Genomic DNA, 17868 nt, shown 5'->3' on the forward strand with positions numbered 1-17868 from the left:
CACGGAGATCTCTCCTCTCTTGATATGCTTCATGTACTACTGATACTTGGAAGGGATTTTCCCCTAATTGGCACAATAGGAAGTATTTGCTCATTTGTTATTCTGAGTAACTTCATAACCAGAGGGCTGGAGTACTTTACATTTTCCACTGGGTAGATTTCTGTGTGCCAGCGGACTGCTTCATTAGGTGGGGAAGAACAGCAAAAGACAAATGTACTGTCTCTTGCCCAAGGCAGGAATTACTTTTTGAAATCGGATGATATAAGTAACGTAACACAAAATCACTCAACTGACAAATGCTGGCTAACATGCTCTGTTCTCATTTTCACCAACCAGACAGCAATCATATTCTCCCGTGTCCTTGGCTTCAGCTTCTTCAGAGGTTCCACCTACCCACATGATGAGCAGAAGGAACCCTAGTCCTCTCTTAACCCAGCATCGTTAATACTCTCAATACATCCCCCAAGATATGGCTTCGCTGTTCTAGGAACAGGGGTGCCCTGCGTGTGCCTGAGTGCCTGGATCATGGACTCAGTCAGTGTTGTACTCACCGTTTTCCAAAGGAAACAATACATCAACAGCCTCAGTGCTTCACATCCTTACCTGGGAATACATTTCTTATATACCATCCCAGGATGAAGTAAACGAAAGAGTCAATCAGAATGAGCCAGCACATCCAGCCAAAGGATGTGTTGTCTCCAATCATTGGAGATTTATACATGTTGTCCCACTGCAGACCTGCAGAAAGGAGTTTAGAAGCACAAGAGAGTCCGTATTAGTTAAAGGAATGTCACAACCACGGAAGCTCCAAGCGTATTTTTCTTTTCAATAAACATACCTATGCCCTGTGCCTCATAGCGAGCAATGTACTGACTTGCATAACTGAATGCAGTTGGAGACAACAGGCTCTGTGGAATAAACAAAATTGAAAACAAAGAATTTGTTAATTAGTCTCAAAGAGATTTGCAGTCAGACAACCCATCAGATACCTCCCCGGCTTGGTGCACTAGCTGGAAAAACAAGTAAGATTTTCTCCAGCAGACACAAAGAGCAGTGGACCAAGCTTCGGATGGGCAGAACTTCTGATGGTGGGCTGTAATATCCCCTTAGAGTCTTTCTTCCTTTTGCTTCCACTCCCAGTATCCTACTTTATCCCTCATCCAGGGATTTAATTTAGGCTTTTGAAATAAAGTAGTGATATAAAATTACCTGACACGGCTAATGAATTTACTACTTGACTTAAAAGGTGTCCTTTCCCACATTTGGTGAACTTGAAAACAAATGTGACTTCTGGTACTTAATACCTACCTATTTCCATCCTTGGGAAGTGACAAAGCTTTCTCTCTTTTTCCATGGCTACAAAGTTGAGGCACAACAACTAAGGAATGAACGGAGCCAGCCTTCCCTCATAGTCCTGCGACTTCAACTCCTTACTGTCTAGCCTTCCTCCTCATTATGGTTGAAGGTAAGCTATTTTTTACTTTGCAATTTGAGAGGGTAAAATGCATAGCTCACACTACTCTGATTCAGCTGGCAGTGCTTACTCACTAAAACGCCCCAAGTTTTGCTTTCAGTGAAGGGATACAGGTCTCCCCCTACCAGGCTACAGCCAGCTCTCTCGTTATGTGATGCAGCATGGATCAGCACCCACTGGTGGAATTGAGAATGGCTACAAACACGTATATTGGTGACACGAACCTTAAGAGGAGCTGAAGTGTGTTGAAGGTGAATGTTTGCTTCCACACACATAATCCCTGTTATTGAAAAGCAGAACTTACCAGTAGGCTTTTCACAGAGAAGCTCAAGTGATTTTCAATGACAAGCAAAACAATGAAGGGGAAGAAAGTGAGGATGTACACCAGACTGCCCACCAACGCTGCGATGTTGGTGTTGTTGAAGAAAACACTGATGAAGTAGCTCATGGCTATGATGGACAAGCTGTAGTCCATAAGGTACAGGAACAGGAGCGCTGTATTTGATTTGGGAAGGATGTCACCCACTTTTAGGACAATAATGAGGAAGGTGACTGTGATTAGAAGGAAGATGGCACACTCTATGAACCAGGCGATGAAATGGCTGCTTGCATTAACACCCATCATCTTCATGTACTACAGAGAGAAAGCAAAGCAACAGGAATTACAAATTATAACTGTTTACTAAGAGATCTTTCATTTTTCTTTTTTTCAGTGTCTGGATAGGGCACACAAACAAAATATGCTCACTCTTATTTTGACATACTGCCAGGTTAATAAAAGAGAGAAACCACGGGCTCACATTTCTGGAATGCCCTTGGTTTGCAAGGAACCCGTTGTAAAGCAACAGCATAGGCAGGATCTGCAAACATCGTGTGACATAACCCACAAGTTTCAAAGCAGATGCTGGACTTACATTTGCTACTTTTCTAAAGCATCTTGGGTACTTCACTTGTTTTAGATAACGCTGTTCAACTCAGTGGCCTGAGTGTAAATACTCTTAGGTACAGTTGAAGCCAAATGTACCATTTGGTTCAGCAGGTGAACCACTTCACATACATCCCCCCCAGCAACAAATACTGGATATGCTTGAATATTTATATGGAAGTAATATTAATCTATATTAGCTGATAATCAAGTCACAAGTCATACAGAACTGTGAACTTGCCTTGCCAAATCCAAAAGAAATGAGAAATGCTAGTGTCTTGTTGCAGATTACATAGCTGAAAGATTACTGACACCCTGGATCACAGAGGCAATGGAAGTGTGCTCCCAAAACAATATTCAGGGACTGTCAACTGGACACTCTTATTGTCAATCTCACTGCAGTTCATAGGGTGCTCTTTCTTGGAAATACTTCTTTGGTGTTTCAGTGTTTGTTTCCATGGTACCAGAGAACAAACAAATCTGCCTGAGCTTTATTGCTTGCTGAAGCTTAGCCTCCCAGAAAGTTCTCTGCTGTTCATCTCCATTGGCTGTGTTCACACTGAAAACGTGAGCTAATTTAATAAATTCCCTATGTCTCCATGTGATTTCTTTTCCAATAGGCAACCTGAACGAAGAACTTCATTTCAGAGAAGCTGATGTAATATACAGCACCTTCTGAAATGTTAAGTATAATAACTCCAAGGATAGGAAGTAAGTCACTCTTCATGTCTTTGTTCCCAGTAGGTACGACTCAAAGTCAATTCTCAGGGGGCTTTAAACCTCCAGAAAACTTGTAATTTTTTAAGGTCCCCATTTTTTCCAGTGTTCAGCACAGCAAAGCAACACTCTCACCACCTGAAGGGCAAATGCCCTGCATTTCTATAGTTTTGAAATTGCCCGCAATGTCACAACTCGAACGCTGCAGGTCAAACAATAGGCATTTGCAATATTATTTTCCTTAATGTTTGTTTTGCTCCATTTAATGTCGCACATGAGACCTACTACCCACTAATAAGGAAAACTTGTTTATAATTTTGCACGCCCCAGAAAGTTTCAGCATACCTCATAAAGCCTCAGATCTTTCTCTTGTACAAGAGTTTTAACAAAATCAGCTATAAACAGCACCCAGGCAGCCATCAGAGCAAATGGAAGAGAGTAGGTCACACTGGTTAAGAACCTGTAAAAGGCAAATGCAGGCTTCAGTTGAATGTAAAACGTTCTAAGGATTAATGCTTTATACAGAATGTCTTCTGTCAGGGAGTATAATTAACAATTACAAAAAAAGACTACTTTGCTGTTGCACTGAAGATTCTATTAAGAGACTCCTGCATTGTTAAAAAAAAATATATATATATGTATGTATGTATTAGAAAACATAGGGATTTTTCCAGCCTGGTTCTGAAACAGTTTTGCTCAGCAGCACCACTGGCAAGAGCAGAAACCAGCAGTGGCTTCTCCTGACTGGTGGGTGCATCCCACTTGCAAACAGCAGTCAGCCATCCTGTCAATGTCAATGGCCTGATTTTATTATCAGGCTGTACCTCCCTGTGCCTGAGGTTGGAATCAATGCTTCTCCTTGGGGTGTCTCTCCTTATTCCAGAGGATGGTTATAATAGAGCTGTATCTACCAAATAGGCTTCACAATTCTTGGTTCCTCGTCCTTTCAACCTTCCTCCCTTGCCAGTTGTGCGCTTAGAGAAGGTGCAACAGTGGCCAAAAGTAAACTCCTCCTTTTGTGATGGAAAGCAAGTTTCTATTGTAGGAGATTCACTTCATTGCATCTACAGGGTTTATGCTTTCCTCCCTTATTTCTAAAGCTGGCTTAAAAAAAAACCAACAGCATAATTCTCAGGAAAAGTTTAATGTACGACAGCAGTAGGAAACCAATATGATTGGTTTTCTAATTACATTTTTAACTCATAATGTCAAAAAGTTTCCAAAACTCAGCACTTTCAAGAAATTCTTCTTCCTTCTGTGCAAACAAGGTCATAATATTTATATTACAGAACAACGAAAAGGCATTTCAGTCTACCATTTCTCTCTTCTTTCTTACCTTGTTGTTCTGGTTCTTCTGTTGTCGTTGTTGAGGAAGGGCTTTTTTTGTTTCGTTTGCTTTTTGTTTGGTTGTTTTTCATTATCACTTTGTGCATGATCCCTAGGCCATTAAAAATCCAGTATTCCTACACCTTCAGTGAGGTGGTATATAAGTTCACTCCATTTCTCTACAGGATTGTAACTATGTGATAACAATCAGCAGACAGACATTTTCTGATGACTTCTACTGGATGGAAACAGGAAGCCTTTAGGTATTTTAATAATTGAGCATCTCATGACCCTCTGAACCCAGGGTGGGGAGGGAAACTCAAAGGCAAGCTGTTTTCTCAGCAGCCCAAGAAAAAGCAAAAGCACAGATAACTGCAGTTAAGTGCCTCCAGCAGCCAGTTAATCAGTGTGCAAAACTATCTCACAGCAATAATCCACACATTTGCTGGAAGCTGACACCTGGTTTGAATGCTCACCTGCTTGCATACTTGCAGGCACTTTGCATGCGTTTATGTTAAGGAGAGATGATGAGTTTCCAGCTGTCAAGTGACAGGCTGACACAGGATTTTAATAGGTCTGTTGTAGCTCCCAGATCATCTTTTAGCTCATGCAGTAGGTATGCAAAGCTCCTGTGTCCAGTCGGTACTCTTGGTGTAAGAAAGACTTTTGTATTGTGGATTGACTGCCCAGCCCACTAATATTACTTGCTGAACATCCTTCAGAGCCTGCTGATGAACATGAAATCATTTTCCTACATGTTTTCCACTCTGCTTGGCCACCAGCTGTGGTCAGGGTAATAACTCTGAGCATGTACCGTGATGCCAGCTTTCCAACACCAACCAAAATTTCCTTGCCAGAGGGACCAGTGCTCAGCTGTGAGAGATTGGCTTCTCTCTGTTGCAGTTGGCAGAGACATGGTTTATATTAGCTTCAGATCTGGCTCAAGATGAGTGGAAAGGAAGATGATCCAATACTTTTTGATCTGTTTTACCATTCAAAACTTATTTTGGTCCATACACAGTTCATGCTGCACTGCTCAGTATAACAGGCTGTTAATTCTAACAACTTGGCTCATCAAAAGCTCTTCTGTCCTCCCTCATTACAGTGGCAATGAATGGTACAATTTCACACTCTTATCCTTCTTAAAGCATCTGTGAGAGAGAGACACCTGTATGGAGAACTATTCACTATACACTGCACATTAGCTGGAATCAGTGGAATGAATAACAAACGGAACAGCTGGATAGCAATCTGTAGGAACAAAGCTCATAAACCTAGGGGTTTTTTTGCCCAATAAATATATTTTCTAAGTTCTGCTGCACTATCTGCATGTAAACACCTGCAGAACAAGCCAAGGCTCGTATTTAACCCAATTCCTGCCAAACCCAGTCTCATTTCTACCTTTCATAGTAAATGAGGGACAGCAAATTTTACAGGAAGATGGAAACCCCACAGACTTACATATCCTTATTGTAGCAGGGGTAAGGCATGGCCTGGACTTGAACAGCTATTTCCTCTAGCTTCTTGCCAGTCTGCAGCTGAATAATGGCTCTTTCAATGCTGTCCTGGATATAGATAAATGCCCGGCTGTAGATCTGGCTCTGTGAGGTGGAGTTGTGTGGTCCCACAGTCCAGATGCGCTCCCTGATCCTGTTGGTGGTCTGCGTGATCCTGCTGCTCATTCTGATGGTGTAGTTGAGCACAGGAGGGAGGGCCAAAGCCCCACGGGCTGAGCTGCTCCAGCTTGATGGCAGCCTGAAAATGATACCTTGGGAAAGGAAGAAAAGGTTTTTCTTCAGAGTTGATGGAGTAGGAGCAGTACACACAGATACACAGGAACTTCTCATCTTTATAAGTCTTGTCTACGTTACAGTCCATCATCCCATTTCTTTGCAGCACAAATAATGCTCAGGTGGGTAGGCTGCTAACGTTCACTACCAAGGGTCTGGTACTGGAAATCAAGTGTCACTGCAGCTCCTCATACTTCCAAATGTGGTTGATGATTCTGGGTGCTAACTATACTCCAAGCCTCCACGTCTTTTCCTATTGAGCGTTCAAAAATGAAAGGCTCTCAAAATAACCAGCTGTGTTGGAAAAACCCTGCTGTTAACATGGACTGTCACAAATCTGTCGGGTTTGTCCCTTGCATGTGGTCACACACCTCTCATGAACGTGCCCACGTGTACTCCATCAACAGAGCTCACGTACTGGTGCTGTAAAATACACACCTCAGGAGCGTGGCATTGACAACAGTTCATGGCCTGTACACATATTTATATGCACAAACTCCTGCAAAGCTGAGAAATGTGCGGGAATACAAAGGCTTTGCAAAGTCCTGGTAGGAAACTGCATGCTGTAAATACAATGGAATGGAGGACAAACATAGAGGAAAACTTTTTTTTATGGCAATAGACAAATATTATCAGGGCCTGAAGTTCAAAGAATAGAAAAAGTTTATACCTACATTTAATTATGAGGTATAAGAACAACGGGTCACAGGGCTTACAAGTAAATCCTAACTGCGGAGTTCTGTGCATTCTTCAATAACTGAGACACATCCCATCACTCAAATTAGTCTAAGTTCTTATTCCCTGCAGTCTGATTTGAAGCTGCAATCCAATCCCACAAATGTTAAAGGTAAGACTGGAAAGATTCATGATGATACTGCAGTGTAGGAATGGAGCATCTTAAGATCTTTACAATCATCTAATACATTCAACTGTCTCTTTTTCAATAAAGCATCTTTTCCCTTTGGAGGCCTGAGAGAAGGCAACTCTGTCACAAAGACCTCCAAAGGGCAGAGGAACTTATTTCCACTGAGAATTAACCCAGAGAAAATGCCAGATGACCAAAGGATCTCTTTACAGACAAGAGAAGGCATATACAGGACAGCACAAAAACACTGCCACAAGGAAGTCTGAGCGTGCAGTTTCCAGATCTCTTGGTGAAAACTGACTGCTGTGGTGGGAGCTGTGCACACAACAGTCCCAGGTGAAAAGCCAAGCCTCATAGGCTGTGCTTGCACTCTGTACCAAGCTAACTTCAATTGACAGGGGGACTTGAGACTCTGACACATACTTGCAAACAGTTCGTTCTTTAGGAAGAGTTCTTTAGCCATCTTTTCCATTTCCTCCAAGGTTTTGACTGCCCGAATGCGATTAAATGAGACACAGGAGGACACATTTACTGCCAGGGTAGCTAATGTGTTCAGCTGATCAACAATGTCAGTGTTGTTCTGTAATTCCAGCCAAATATCATCTAGAAAAAAAAAAAACATAAGACCAACAGTATCAGTATACATAGCAAAAAAAAAAATCCATCAAATCTTCCTGCTCTTTATACCAGCAATGACACCAGGAAGGAAGAAAAGACATCACACGTAACATTAACAAACATATTTCTGCACTTTGCGGTGCAACGAAGGCATGTTGTTGACCCAATTTTTATGTTAATCATTTGTAATGTGCTCATGAATTTGCCTTTGGGAGGATGCCAGCAACGTGATGTGACAGCCATCCCAAATCAGAAGCTGCCACTAACCTGCTGGGTTTCTAGACCCATGTGTATGATGCTCACTATTCAATCTGCATCTTCTGGTTTTTGATGTAATCAACACGTCTGCTGAGCTGCTCTGTCTCAGGGGAGAATGGGCACTATCCAAGCATATCAAGGGAAAGTTATGTCTGTTGTGCTGATGTGTGTACTAAACCTGATAATGAAGTTTAATAAAGATACTGCTGTTTGCTGGCTGTTTTAAAAGGTGACTGCGTAATGCAGCGTAACTAATATGGAACAGCTGCTGCAGGCGTGATGATTTTATGGGGAGTTCAGATAGGAGATGCCACTCATAAAATAACACAGGGGTCATCATGAACAGCATGTTCACATTGTTTGGACTTTAACAGTCTAAAGCTACTTTTGGCTGATGCTAGGCTTTTCTGGCAGAGATCAGATTTATGTTGAGATGTAGGGACACGCTGAAAAGTGAGCAGGGAGCAATGAGACCAGCCAGGAGGGGCTGTGAGCACCATGCTGTGCACCGACAGGTAACACATCCACCAATGCCGGTAGCACTGATTCCCACAGTGCAGATCAGCGACTCTCAACTTGAAAGACCACTCAAGACCATCAGAAAACAGCAAATGGCATCAGGGGATATTTTATAATGATTCTTCTGTCTTCACCAGCATGGGCTCATCCCTTCCTTTCCCTGCTCTGGAAAACTTTTAAGCGAAACCCTGGTGCGATGCAAGTGAGCTCAGCATTTCCCATCAGAGCCCCAGGTAGCTCATTTGAAGTGATAATTATGGCTAAACAGTGTCCTCCAGTGGCCACAATCAGCTGCAGAGATTCCCATTCTACCATTCCTATGGCACTCAGGAGAAACATCTCACACAAGCCCTTTGCTTTCTAAGAGTCTTTTCCCATAGACAAACCACGAGGTTTAGAATCACATCTGAGACTGTCTCATCTCCAATCCTGGCCAGAGCAGAGCAGGACTGGAGGATGACTACAGTTTGATGACCCTGGAGCTCCCAGACCTTAAGTACAAACACAAAGGTAGGGTACATGAAACCACTTACCAAGCTTGTTTATTTGACTCAGCAATTCAACTGCATCCAAATCAACCATCATCTTGATAAAAACCTGCACAAAGGGATTCTGTAGGGCATTCTGTCAACAAGCAAAGAGAAAGAGCATTTGACCACAGATCCCATAAGCTTATTTGGTGTACTGCTAAAATACAACAGACCAGCTGCCTTCAGTAGCATTTGTACTTCCCTGCTCCTTTCTTGACTTTCTGTTCTTCACTCTGTGTTTCAAGATGGGAAAGCATTAGCAATGGAAAGAAGAAAGATGATGTTTGCTGGAGTCAGCAGAAAATGCCTCTCGATTCTCCACCAGGCATTGGACTCCCAGGGAAAAAAAATCATGCATACTCTTTAATATCAGGACTAAAAGCGCAGTTAATTTCATTCATGTGTGTTTTAAATCCTGTGAAAACAGCCAGCACAGAATGGGTAGGGTCCAAAATTTAGTTTGGAGACCGTCTGTCAGTTTTTTATTTGGCTGAATATTCCATTATTCCACCACTGAGTGCAGTCAGCAGAGAATATTTCATTTCACTCTTGCATTTTCTGCTCTGGATTTTCTCTCTGTGCCATGGAAATTACAATGAATTCCCAGCCACTGAAATTATTTTTGAATGCTTTAGGAGTTTGAGAAATCTCATTTATATAGCTTTTAAGAAAAGGTGGCAATTTGTACCGTGGCAAACATGACGCATGTATGTAAAGCATTACAGCCTGCTGCTTCTTGCGTCCAACCAAGGCTCTTTGGGAGGGGAAAAAGAAGTGTTATTTACATCCACTGAGGTACAAAGACATCTCCAAGCTCTTGTGTGTGCACCCAGTGCTACATGCTCATTATAGATACTGTTTCATTTTCTGAAAAAGTCATTTCTTGCCTGGTCTTGGTTGGCTGGATCACTCCATCAAGCAGAAAGTTAATTTACAAACTGAAGAGCATTCCCCGCTCATCTTAGCCTTCCAGCAGCCCTCAGCAAGGCCACTGTCAGAGAACAGTGTATGTATTACAGACATATCATTTCATAAAAGGGATCTGCATGGAAAGGTGCATCAGGAGTATCTCTGTGATGGGAACAGGCAGACAGGCAAGGAAACTGAAGTGCGGGCCAGAAGCATGAGCTCAGGTGTCCCTGTCTCCAACCCCATTTTTTTTTCTTAGTGAAAGGAACAGTCCCTGTGGGACAACAGGACATATAGTGAGATTTCATACCTTGATCATTGGAACCGTCTGGTTCAACTTAGTCAGTGAATTCATGATGGCAGGAGACTTATCCAGCCATTCTTGTGACTTCAGGGCTAGATCAGCCATCTGCTTCAAGGTGGCATTAGACTGTAAAAAAAGTCCACAACAACATGTAAGTTTCAATTTATTAATTACTTACGTGAAAGCTTCAAAAAATAATTGAGGAAATTAAATAGCTGAGATTCAGTTTGGCTCCTTTAGGGTTTACTTTGCACTCTATCACTGGTTGGCAAAATTCTTCTTCAAGTAAGTACTTAAAATTGCAGTTTCATACATGGCTTTTGGAGCATGCCTTGGGTATCAGCTTTACTCCTATCAATGGCCTGTTTGACACTACTGGTGAGCATTCTGGGACACATCTCTGTTACTAGCTGAAAATATGGAGGTAAAGCCTCATGAACTGAAAGCCTTAAAAAAAAAAAGTGTACTATAAATATTAGGGCAATTTTTTTTTGAGGTAACATTCATTTGAAGGTAAAGGGTGGCACATACAACCAGCAATGGAACTACAAACAAAATAATCTGACTAATACTCCTAACGGTCAGAAAATAGAGTTCTGCTTCTGAAGCCTGTGCTAGGCACAAATTAAAATCCCTTTGAGAGGGCATATCTTCATGTAGTTTAAGCAGAGCCATACCTTTCCCATGATTGCTCGAGTTTCTGGCGTGTCTGGTGTATAAAGGATCTTCCCAAACACCATTGGTTTTAAAAAAGACCAAATTAAAGCTCCAGTTGGGGTCTTGACCAGATCCAGGTAGAAAGATAAACAAAATGGTGCTGCAAGGGGAGAAAAACAAATGAACTGCACTGAGCACAAGTAGACCAGAGACGAGAAAGCTTGGCCCAATTTGTTGCTATGACCAGCAAATGACTTCAGGCCTCTCTTCACCGACTGATATAATGTGTCTTGACAAAAGCAATCCATCCCCAAAATCTCCTGTTGCTGAACTCAGGACAACAAGAGTCTCATTGTTTGAGCCAGGATTCTCTGCTTGGAGGTTAAATGGAGTTTTGTGAACTCAGTGGAGCTAATAATGTCAGCACAGTTGGAAAAACTGCGTATCAAGAAAACACAGTGACCTGTTAAGTCCCAGAACTGTACCATCAACAAATGGGAAGTGCTGCACTATCAAACACTTCTGGGCTGTGCAGGCTGCTTACCTTTTAATGCTTACAAAAATAAGCCACCAGTAATTTGGGTGAGGCAGATCTTGAACTGGCATAAACCATGAGCCCTCCAGAGAAGCATCAAGATCGGTGATGGATCTCTTTGGAAATGGGAGAGTTTGGCTTTGAAACGTATTTAATATATGAAATAGCCAGACTTACTGGAATCATGAGGAATCCCATATTTTCTCATCATCTTTTGGACGTGGACATCCTCCACAGAACTGTTTCTTACAGGGTCTCCAAAATCAGGAAGCAAGGACTCAAAGAACAGCGGTGTGATCTCCTGGTTGCAGAGAACTTTGGACAGGGATTTAAATGTGCCGTGTGTTACCCTAGTGTTGTTTGGTTTAAGTAGAACCTGCAGAAAAGGGGGAAAAAAAGCAGCACACAAATACATCATGTATGCTACAAGCATCCTGTTCCGAAGAGGAAAAAGAGAGAACAGAAATAGAAGGCAAGGATTAAATACTTTTACACTGATTTATTACAAGAAGTTTGTTTGTTCAAAATGAGAGGCTTTCCTGGGAAAGCATGCTTTTATGGCTAACCTCTGCTACGTTAGAGGTCGAGATACCATTTCAAGGTATGGGAGTCAATGTGGGAACTGCCCCTAATGTGCAGCAAGGTTATCCAGAGGCACATGTACAAGAGTGTAGATCAGAAAGGGATGGGATCCAATGGTTTTAGTGCAACCTGCAGTTATTGCAGCTGGTGCAGCAGGGTTTGTACTGAGTATTTTGGGCAGTCTTGAGGCTGCAGACATGGTGTATAGCACACCAAAGCTGGAACAAATTTTTGCTCTTGACTTAAATGGTTTTGGATGGTTTGTAGTGGGAAGTTCTCAAAGTTTTCACAATCTGATTTCTCCTAGTGCACCTGAGTATTCTGGGGGAAGTCTACCATCCTTTGAGACAGTTCACAGAATGAGAGAATCATAGGGGATGGAAGGGACCTCTGTAAATCATCTAGTCAAATCCCAGTGATAAAGCAGGCTCCCTAGAGTAGGTTGCATAGGAAAGCATCCAGATGGGTTTTGAATATCTCCGGAGAAGTGGACTCCAAACCTCTCTGAGCAGCTTGTTCCATTGCTCCACCACCAGTTGCTCATTCTCTGCATTTTCGTTCCTGGTGTTCCTTCCTCCAACCACACTGAACACATACCTGTCCCAATGTACCAAATCTACGTGCTCCCATTAAGGCAACGTGAGAGTTTAGTAGAGATTAGTCATAAGACTTTACTGCTTTAAAAGAGGAAGCAGTAATCCAGGGTTTAGTGCACCTTCAGCTTCTCAGGTAAGAAATTCCAGTGGAAACTGTTCCAATGGCATTTTACCTCCGAAGCAAATGCAGACTACACATACCTTACTCAGTGGCATCCTTCTAGACTGCCGAAGCTTTTTCAGTGAATGAATGGCTTGTAGCAATGGATCAACATCAGACTCTACCTGGTGTCGGAAATATTTCATTTTTGTCAGAAGGTTTAATATCTTGTCCACAGGTTTCTGAATTTCCTTAGGGAATAACATCTGCAAGAGGCAGGAAGGAAATCAATTACGATTTGCACGAATGCGTGTACACACGCAGGCACACGCCCATGATCTCCTGCTAATTCCAAGATGGAAACTGTGGGATGTTCAAAACTGTCAGGAGGCTTAGGGAGTGGATGTCCCATGGGAAATAAATGGGATTAGTATTTCTAAATCCCCACGTGCTTTTGCAACCTTCTCCCATACACGTTACACATCCTAAACGGCACAAGTTTCCAAACACCTGCAGTTGGGAAACGTGTATCAGGTATTCACTGGGATGTAATCCAATTTTCTAAGAGGTAGCACTTTGCACAACACGGATGTCAAGCACTATAAGTGACTTTTGACCTCAGCCAAATTGATTGGCATTCTCACTCTGTAACTTTTCCCCCCCAGGATCACTTCTGTAGCACTTTAAAATGTGCATTCAATACACAGTACTCACTGAACAGTGCTTTTACTTGCTGTCTATGTACTCGCATGAGTGGGATCTTTGAATCATTTAATAATTTGGCAGTGACAACTAGATTGGGAAAATATATTTTACGGGACATTTTTGAAGGCTTTCCTTTTCAAGGGATAAAAATAATTAGCCCAATGCCTTATTTTGGGAAGCCTGAATTCAGCTGGGAATGTTCAATTGGTTGTGACAGCACACAGGTGATACTAGCAGATAGGGAAGCATTTAGAGTAAGTCCAGTGCCTTTAAATTAGGTTTGCTGGTTTACACCATCTGGGATCTTCATTTCTAACCACACGGTCACAGCACGGATATGCAATAAAGATTACTGCATGAGCAAAGCCTGATCTTTGGCTTGTGTAAAACAGCATTGCTTCTGGCCACTGCAGTCCTTTCAGCCATTACATGCAGCAAAGACTACAGGAAGCACTCTTCAAATCCAATACTAACCTTGTATAAGAAATTGTAAATGTCTAAGTGTCGTAACAGGGTGACCCCAAGGATGTACGTCTCACAAGTCCTCTCTGAAAGAGAGAGATTGCAGAACTCTTCTGCTACTGTTTGCAGATGTGGGTCAGAAGGATGGACGCTGCAAGACTCCAGCTGGAGAATCTGAGAAATTAACTGTGTACAAAGGAAGAAAAGATTTGTTAAGGGCTGGACTACTTGCTCCAGAATACATCGTTTAATCTTGCCTAGCCGTTGTTCCATCCACAATGATGGATGGAATTTCAGAAAATGCCAGAAAATGCCTACTCCTACTCCAGAGGAAAAATCCTAAGGATTGTGTTTTACTGCTCAGCTTGCACGGTAGCAAAAGCTTTCATGGTTTCTATCGACTGGTGCATATGAAATCTGGAAAAGAACACAGTCTTTAGGGTTCAGTCCAGACAAGATAGCTGGGAAGAGGAAAAGCATCTGGAGCTCTGTTTGCACATGAGGCTGAGGAAGGCAAGCTCATCTGTCATTACAGGAAGCTATTTCAGACCCCTGACTAATTTTCAAATCCTGATTAGAACTGTGCTTTTCCATCTAGACAGCAACAACTTTCAGCACTGAGAACCCCAACAACAACCCTGCTAGGTCATTAATCTGTTACAGTGACCTGTGCCCTTGCTACAGACTGGAGCAATCATGCATCAAGCAGTCCATGGCAGTAGCAGCTTACCAGCTATTGGTGACAGCCAAAGCCATCGTATGGCTCTTGCTCTCTAATGGTTGAGCTGGCATCAATGACTGCATTTCTGATGGCTATTTTGACTTATAACATGCTATGCTTGTCTGTCCCTGTGGGACTGTTGACTTCTCCCTGTGCAGTCGACAGGATCTCTCACTACAAAAACGACAAACTTACGTGACTGCTGTTTTCTGGGAGAGATGCTTCCAGAAGAGCATCAATACTGGTTGTGGACATTCTTGTTGTGTTTTTGAGATCCTCTTTGAGCTGGTCCACATTTTTAAACACGTCTCTTAACTTTTCTGTGAATGAAACAGAAATTGATACAACAGCTCTCTACAGATGTACAGTGACCTCAAGAGCACAGAGAGGACTTTACTTTTGGTAAAAGGTACAAGTGCTGTATGTCATCGCTGACTGAAACAAAAACAAAACAAAACCTTGTAAAAGAGTCCTATTTCCTTAGTTTAACAGCCCGATTGTCATCACGAGCTACAGATGACAGGTTTAATGAAAGCAAAGTTTGCCCAAATATAAAGACTTGGGACTTTCAGTGCTCAGAGTCTTGGGGCAGTACAGAAAAAACAAGGCTGGTCTAGCACTGTCATAATTATCAGAATTAACAGAATTATCCCAGACAAAGGATCTCACAGACATGGGACATGGTGCTCGGTTACTTCGTTAATTTAATCATAATAATCAGGATTCATTTCTTAGTTAGCAGCTGAACAAGTCTTTAGATTTCCAGTAGAAGCTATGATGCCAATGATGATGTTCACAAACGAACACTGTAAAGAAAATACAGAAAACTACCTGGAATGCTGGAGTCTGTTAAATTCTCTGTGATGTTCAACATGGAATTCAAAGCTGTCATATACTGAGGAATCTCTTGAAAGAAAGCAATTTCTGGTACGTTTTCTTGAAACCTAAATTGGAAAGAAAAAAAAAAAGACCCACAAATTTGTGAATATGAGAAGAAGATAAGAAGCCACTGTATGGTTTCATAAATAGAATACTATGGCAGCCTAACTTGGAGGAAGAGCCTCACCACTTCATTTGTGCCTGGACATCTGTGGCATCTCCAATCAGTACGTTCCAAAGCTCCTTGGAGACCCTTCTGCCATTCAGTACATTGGTCACAACTTGGCTGCTCAGCTCAATAGCACGGAGAAGCTGTTCATGAGATTGATTCTGTTCACAGAGTTCTCCAAAGCTAACATCAGGGAGATGGCAAATATGCTGTATTGACTTAAAGCTCTCGTAGTCACAAAGAAGTGCTGTCAGATTCCGGAGCAGAGATATCTTCAAAGAACATTTTGAAAAGGAAGACAAATGCACAAGTTAGAAGACAGAATTTTAAAAAGGTAAGTTTTAAAGAGCTGTTCCTAGCTGTTCCTTTGCATTTTTCTGTAGGGTTATTAGTATTTTTTAATTATATTTTTATTTAATCCAAAAGGTCTCAAATAGGACATCTCACACCAATTATTCCTCTTGTGATAGGTGTAGCTATTTGGATATCAGCTGGTCATCCCTACAATAGCACATGAAAACAGCATGTGAACACGAACCAGCTAAAAGTCAGGACTTCTGCCTCTGCCAGCTTGATGTGCAAATTCCAATCCTTTGTCTAGTCTCCTACCATGGGTTTTCCTCTTTTCTGACATCCCTCTTTACATTAACAGTCATAGCAAGAACTGCCATCTGTTGTATGCCTGATGTTACAGAGAAGCTCATCATATTGTTTTTATAGATATAATAAGCAGTAACAGCACAGAAAACTTATTCTTTTTAAAATATGCTTTTTTGTCTTTTCTCTATTTCCCTTCTTGAGAGAGACAGAATAAAGTGCATACATGCTACAGCTCAAACATGTATGTATGATGTGAGAAGTATTTTATTCAAGTGAGGCACTGCTGGCTAGGGAAATCCATAAATAAACATTGCTTAGGTGCTTGATCTCAGAAAGTACTGCAGTATTGTAAGGCATCTACCCTCTCAGAAAACTGGGTTTACGCTGTGCATAGGACTTGTATAGCAGTAACTTCATCAGCCCAGGACTTTTAAATACAGGCAGAAGACAGTTTCCTTCCTAGCTTTTATCAGCTGTTCTGTGAAGACTTTTTTTCATATGCGGTTTTCCAAAATTTCCATTTCACATTCATGTATCACTGCAGGATGTCCTTCAAGTCAGCATTTTAAGCAGACTCACTTTTAGCTTCAGGAGCTCTGGTATGGATGAACGTTCCTCAGAGGTATTATTTTGCATAAAACAGTTCTTTTTCAGATGAGTTTGCTTCAAGAGCAGCATGATGTTTTCTGTGGGAGGATGAAAACAAAAGTTACTTGAAGCAAAAACACCAGACTTGCAGAAACTTCATAGATGGGGATATTGGCACTTTCATGCCAATGCCTACTGAGCACTGTTAACTTCTACAGCATTCAATTGGCTCAGGACCTCTGAAATCACAGTCCGAGATCTGGATTGCAACCTGCTGATCCAGTTTGAGTAGGTGCTCAACTCCTAAGGAAACACACCCCACACCATAAACAGGACTTCCAACAGTGTGCTTCAGAGCATGCTCGGTATCTCTATTCTGTCAGCAGATAAAGCTCTGAGGTTTTACAATAAGCATATATCATGAATATCTACTTGGAATATCATGCTAGCTCTCAAAATAACTGCTGTCATCTTAAGGGTACATAAAGCTTGGAAGGGAAAATAGGTTTCTATTCATAAGGATTCGTTATCTGAGTGTCAGTAACCTGTCATCACATAGAGAACAGCACACGTGCCTTTTGTATATAGCTGGATGGAAAACACATCCACAACGTGACATAACTCAAACAAAGAAGAGTCTGGCTTCCCTAAGCCTCACAGCTGCAGTTAATTGCCAGCAGACGAAAACATGCAGCACTATTCCTTCCCACCATTACACAGAACCCTTTGAAAAGTCAGACACAAACATATTGCAGCTGAGGTCCCACAGCATTAATGGAATCATGATTACCTGTCAATTCGCTGTCTTCAACTTCAGTGGCATTTATTAAACACATCAGGTAAGGGTTATAGCTGTTATTCCCTGTCACTTGTAAGATGGTGCTTTCAAATTCTAAAAACAGAAACCTGAAAAAATAAGGTAGGAATTTAAATCAGCTTCTCCTTCAGAAGCAAGGGATGTTAGCAAGCGACCTGTCAGCTGCACAGATGCTGCTCCTTGGCAGCTGTAAATAAGAATCCCAGATGAAGCCATGCATCT

The 17868-nt window shown here is 41.8% G+C and overlaps 1 protein-coding gene across 1 annotated transcript in view; it reads right to left on the reverse strand.

Annotated features, from left to right (window-relative positions):
• Nucleotides 1-17868, reverse strand: part of ABCA12 (ATP binding cassette subfamily A member 12) — a gene marked incomplete at both ends in the record, with an annotated part of 79859 nt that overhangs the window by 29288 nt on the left and 32703 nt on the right. The window contains 17 exons of the mRNA XM_079538998.1: nt 604-738; nt 839-908; nt 1779-2108; nt 3462-3576; nt 5904-6210; nt 7521-7700; nt 9026-9116; nt 10242-10361; nt 10913-11052; nt 11605-11803; nt 12807-12971; nt 13885-14058; nt 14789-14913; nt 15425-15537; nt 15660-15913; nt 16821-16927; nt 17620-17735. Of these exons, the coding sequence (XP_079395124.1) occupies nt 604-738; nt 839-908; nt 1779-2108; nt 3462-3576; nt 5904-6210; nt 7521-7700; nt 9026-9116; nt 10242-10361; nt 10913-11052; nt 11605-11803; nt 12807-12971; nt 13885-14058; nt 14789-14913; nt 15425-15537; nt 15660-15913; nt 16821-16927; nt 17620-17735 (2741 nt within the window). The remainder of the gene's footprint in view (nt 1-603; nt 739-838; nt 909-1778; nt 2109-3461; nt 3577-5903; nt 6211-7520; nt 7701-9025; nt 9117-10241; nt 10362-10912; nt 11053-11604; nt 11804-12806; nt 12972-13884; nt 14059-14788; nt 14914-15424; nt 15538-15659; nt 15914-16820; nt 16928-17619; nt 17736-17868) is intronic.

This window comes from Tetrao urogallus (genome assembly GCF_951394365.1).
Source record: "Tetrao urogallus genome assembly, chromosome: 8".
Lineage (NCBI taxonomy): Eukaryota > Metazoa > Chordata > Aves > Galliformes > Phasianidae > Tetrao > Tetrao urogallus.